The following is a 3,925-nucleotide window of genomic DNA, read 5'->3' on the forward strand; positions in this document are numbered from 1 at the left end:
ACATTATTGCAAGTTATAAAAAGAAAAACATGTTGAAAATACAGTGAACAGAGAGCAAGAGTCTATATATACACTATAGTTATAATTCAATGGAAATATTCTAACGTGTGATCAAACTCGAAGCCTAAGAGCACTTGATGCATCAAATGTGTTTAAACTATACAAGATTATAAACAAGTGTTTTATATCCCCCCCCCCCCCCCCCCCCACTAGATAATTAGACCAAAATTTTTCCCTCAACTTTCAAAACTTGCATATTTTAGACTCTTTTCCACACTTCTTAAAACAAGAATTGAAGCTTATTTTTAAATTTTGTTTTTTTAAAAAGAATTGAAGCTGATTTTTTTTTTCTCAATTAACTAAACCTATCATTTAATTAAGAATTATGTTTGATAATGGACGATGGACGATGGCGAAAGGTATATCAGAAACCGAAACACAAAAATCTTTCATACACATATCTTTTTGAATCAAATCAAAACCTATCTTTTAAAAAGTTAATATTAAAGTAACATATAAAGTGTAAAAACGTAATCATTTGAAATTTTTTTGGTCTTATAAAGGGTAAAAAAATAAACATGTAAAATACGCTAAATTCACCTAAACAAATTAATGTTTTTTTAATAATATTTTTGCTAATTAATTCAGTGGATATAATCAAGAATTTTAGAAAACAAAACTCCAAATCGATAAAACCGCAAAAATTTACAAAAAAATATATAAATTTACTTCCAAAATACCATATTATCATTATCCGATATATTTATTTTATTATCATTTAAGCTAGAATAAATAAATAAATAATAATTTAAATACGAAGGCACTCCTCTCTACCAATTTCTTCCAATCCAAAAAAAGAGTTTCTCCATTTGCGGATATTTCAATCTTGTTTGTATGCTCCCCCCTTATATTAATATATCATCACACAACAAAGGTTTCGTCTTGTCATTTTGTTTTTGCCTTCCCCCTCTCTCTTGTCTTTCTTCTTCCCTTGATTTGTTTTGGTTTCTTTATACATAACGACTCGAGCGAATACCTCCTTTGATATTTTTTTTTGTAGATTCTTTTTTATCCATTAATGGAAGATAATCAGCTAAGCAGATTCAGAAAAATTTGTGTCTTTTGCGGAAGCCACTCTGGTCACAGAGAAGTTTTCAGTGATGCTGCTATCGAACTCGGCAATGAACTCGTTTGCTCTCTCTCTCTCTCTCTCTTCTTCTTTTGATTGCTTATAGTTTGGTTTTTGTGATAAAAAAGTATGAACCTTTCTTCAAAATCAATACTTTTTCGTAAGAGGACAGATTCTGCTTGGTTTTTGAATGTCAAAATACGAACTTTTTAGTTTACTTGTTCATCCACATGACTTTAACACAATGGGTTTGGTGGATTTTATCTGAGATTGCGTCTTGTGGTTTTTGGCTGTTAATCCTTGTTTGTTGACTCTTTATATCTAGGGATGTTGTCATTTGAAAAGCTGTGAGTCTTTTTTGAAATGGGTCTTCCTCTGTTTTTTGATTGTGTGATTGGATGTTGGAATTGTTGGAACTTGTAGGTGAAGAGGAAGATAGACTTGGTTTATGGTGGAGGAAGTGTTGGGTTGATGGGTTTGATATCCAGGAGAGTCTATGAAGGTGGTTTCCATGTACTCGGGTTAGTTTTATGAGTCTTCAAACAGCTTTCTAACTCTTTCAATCTCCTTCATTTCCAAACTTCTCTAATGGGATTCTGATTGGATTCTCTTGTGGTTGCAGGATCATTCCCAAAGCTTTGATGCCTATTGAGGTATGTATCTTTTCTTCTAGAAAACTTGTTTTGAAATTTTATCTAATGATGAATCATGTGTTTGGAAGTTAGTCATTTGTTTGCCTTACTAAGCTCTTGGTTTTTGCCTGCGTTCATATGATTCAAGATCATGAGAGACACAATGTTTTTGATTTCTGTTTTTGGTTAAATATGAGGATTTGTATGAGTTTTATTCCCCCAGTCTCATGACTTTGATTTCATCAGATATCTGGTGAGACTGTGGGAGATGTAAGAGTTGTTGCAGACATGCACGAGCGAAAGGCTGCAATGGCACAAGAAGCTGAGGCCTTCATTGCACTCCCTGGTGAGAAAACGTCTTTAGTATTTGATTCTAGCAAGTTCTGAAGTTAAAAGTTTTGGTCTCGAGAATCACGGTTTTTTTTACAGGAGGTTATGGAACAATGGAGGAGTTGCTGGAGATGATAACATGGTCACAACTTGGTATCCATAAGAAGACGGTATTTTAACATGTCCTTTGCTCATTCGAAGAAGAATTAGGCAAATAATACCTCTGCTGATTCGTTTGATATTGTATCTGCAGGTTGGTCTATTGAATGTTGATGGATACTATAACAATTTGCTTGCTTTATTTGACACTGGCGTCGAAGAAGGTTTCATCAAGCCAGGTGCACGTAATATTGTGGTTTCTGCTCCAACAGCCAAAGAGCTTATGGAGAAGATGGAGGTACATTAACTTGGCCTTCACTTTTCTTCGTGTTATGAGGTTCTGTTCTTATAGATGAGAAAACGGTTATCTCATAGTGAACACAATCTCCTTGAGAATCATAAGGAATACAAAATGCAGTTTGAATAATCACAGGATGTAATCTCTCAACGGCATTATACATTTTTGGTATCATTGTGTAAAACATAGTCTTGGTATGATGAGTATGTTTCAGTTCCATTTTTGTTTCTGAAACTATTTCATATGCTTGGCAGGAATATACTCCTTCGCACAAGCACGTTGCATCGCACGAAAGCTGGAAAGCCGACGAACAAGAAAACAAGCCGCAATAAAAGCACTATTATTGTTAGCAAATGCTACTTTCATTTCAAGTTTTAGTCTCTAAATTTATTTGCAGAAGCCACAATGTGTATAAGAAAACTCAAATCTTGTTGCAAAATGAAACGGCACATTGGGTCCCCAGTATGAAAATGTTGCTGATAATGTTAGTTTAAGTTTGGTGTTTTGGGTAAAGAACCAAAACAAAACAAACAACTTCACCTTTTGGTTTGTTATGTTAAAAAAACTATGGTTTGCCCCAAAGAAAGAAAGAAAGAAAGAAAGAAAGGAGGAATCTTTTTGTTGTGATTGTGGGTGATGCAGAAAAGTCCCACAAAGTGTCGTGTCATAGTGAATGTCCATTAAGATAGGAGAGAGTGGTCCCTTTTGGTTTGTTTCATTCGATGGCTTCAATGGAAAAGCACAAAAATGTGAATGATGTGTGACCAAGTTGGACATCGATGTGTTTCTTCTTTTTTGCCAAGTGCCTGCCTTTTGTGGTGGGGATTTGATTGGATATCTCTCCCTCTCTCTCTCTCTCTCTTCCTCCTCTTATTTCTTTCTTTCTTTATTTTGTGTGTCATCATCCTATCTCTCTCTCTCTTTCTACGTTGGATCATCTTGATTAGGTCATTGACTAGTTTAAAGTTGTTGATGATGACCTTCATGGTAATAAAAGATGATTTTGAACGTGTTTTTTTCATATGGTGATTTGAGGTTTTCTTTTGGGTGTTTTACAATAAGATTAGATTCGGTCAAAGTTTGATTTATTCTTCATACCACTACATATATAAATAGCTAATGAGTAGTAAGAAATCAGCTAGAAGAGATTACTTCTACCACCAATTTGCAATAGTTAAAACGGTTTTCGTTATTGTAACTCTGTATAAACATTTTTTTTTGGTGACAAATTCGAGATTCGAACCACGAAATCCATTGTCAAATTTGTGTTGTTCTTGTAGTGGTTATAAGTTGCCGACGTGATTTCATGTATTTCGTTTTCTTGGGTCGTCAATCAGTTTGAAGAGATGGACCACTCTTTAGAGAGACCTTGATTGAAAACTTTTTCGTCGAAAATGTATACAGCAAAAGATTAATATCAGCTTCGAAATTATGCAT

General features: G+C 34.2%; 1 protein-coding gene across 1 annotated transcript; it reads left to right on the forward strand.

The window, feature by feature from the left end:
• The first annotated feature begins 861 nt into the window (after positions 1-861).
• Positions 862-2,976, forward strand: LOC17882540 (cytokinin riboside 5'-monophosphate phosphoribohydrolase LOG8). Its single transcript, XM_023780781.1, has 8 exons — positions 862-934; positions 1,061-1,189; positions 1,553-1,650; positions 1,752-1,782; positions 2,008-2,107; positions 2,191-2,261; positions 2,345-2,488; positions 2,743-2,976. The coding sequence occupies exons 2-8, from the start codon at positions 1,079-1,081 to the stop codon at positions 2,818-2,820; spliced, it is 633 nt and encodes a 210-aa protein (XP_023636549.1). The 5' UTR covers positions 862-934; positions 1,061-1,078; the 3' UTR covers positions 2,821-2,976.
• Positions 2,977-3,925: the final 949 nt, after the last annotated feature.

Source organism: Capsella rubella, unplaced genomic scaffold, assembly GCF_000375325.1.
Source record: "Capsella rubella cultivar Monte Gargano unplaced genomic scaffold, Caprub1_0 scaffold_6, whole genome shotgun sequence".
NCBI lineage: Eukaryota > Viridiplantae > Streptophyta > Magnoliopsida > Brassicales > Brassicaceae > Capsella > Capsella rubella.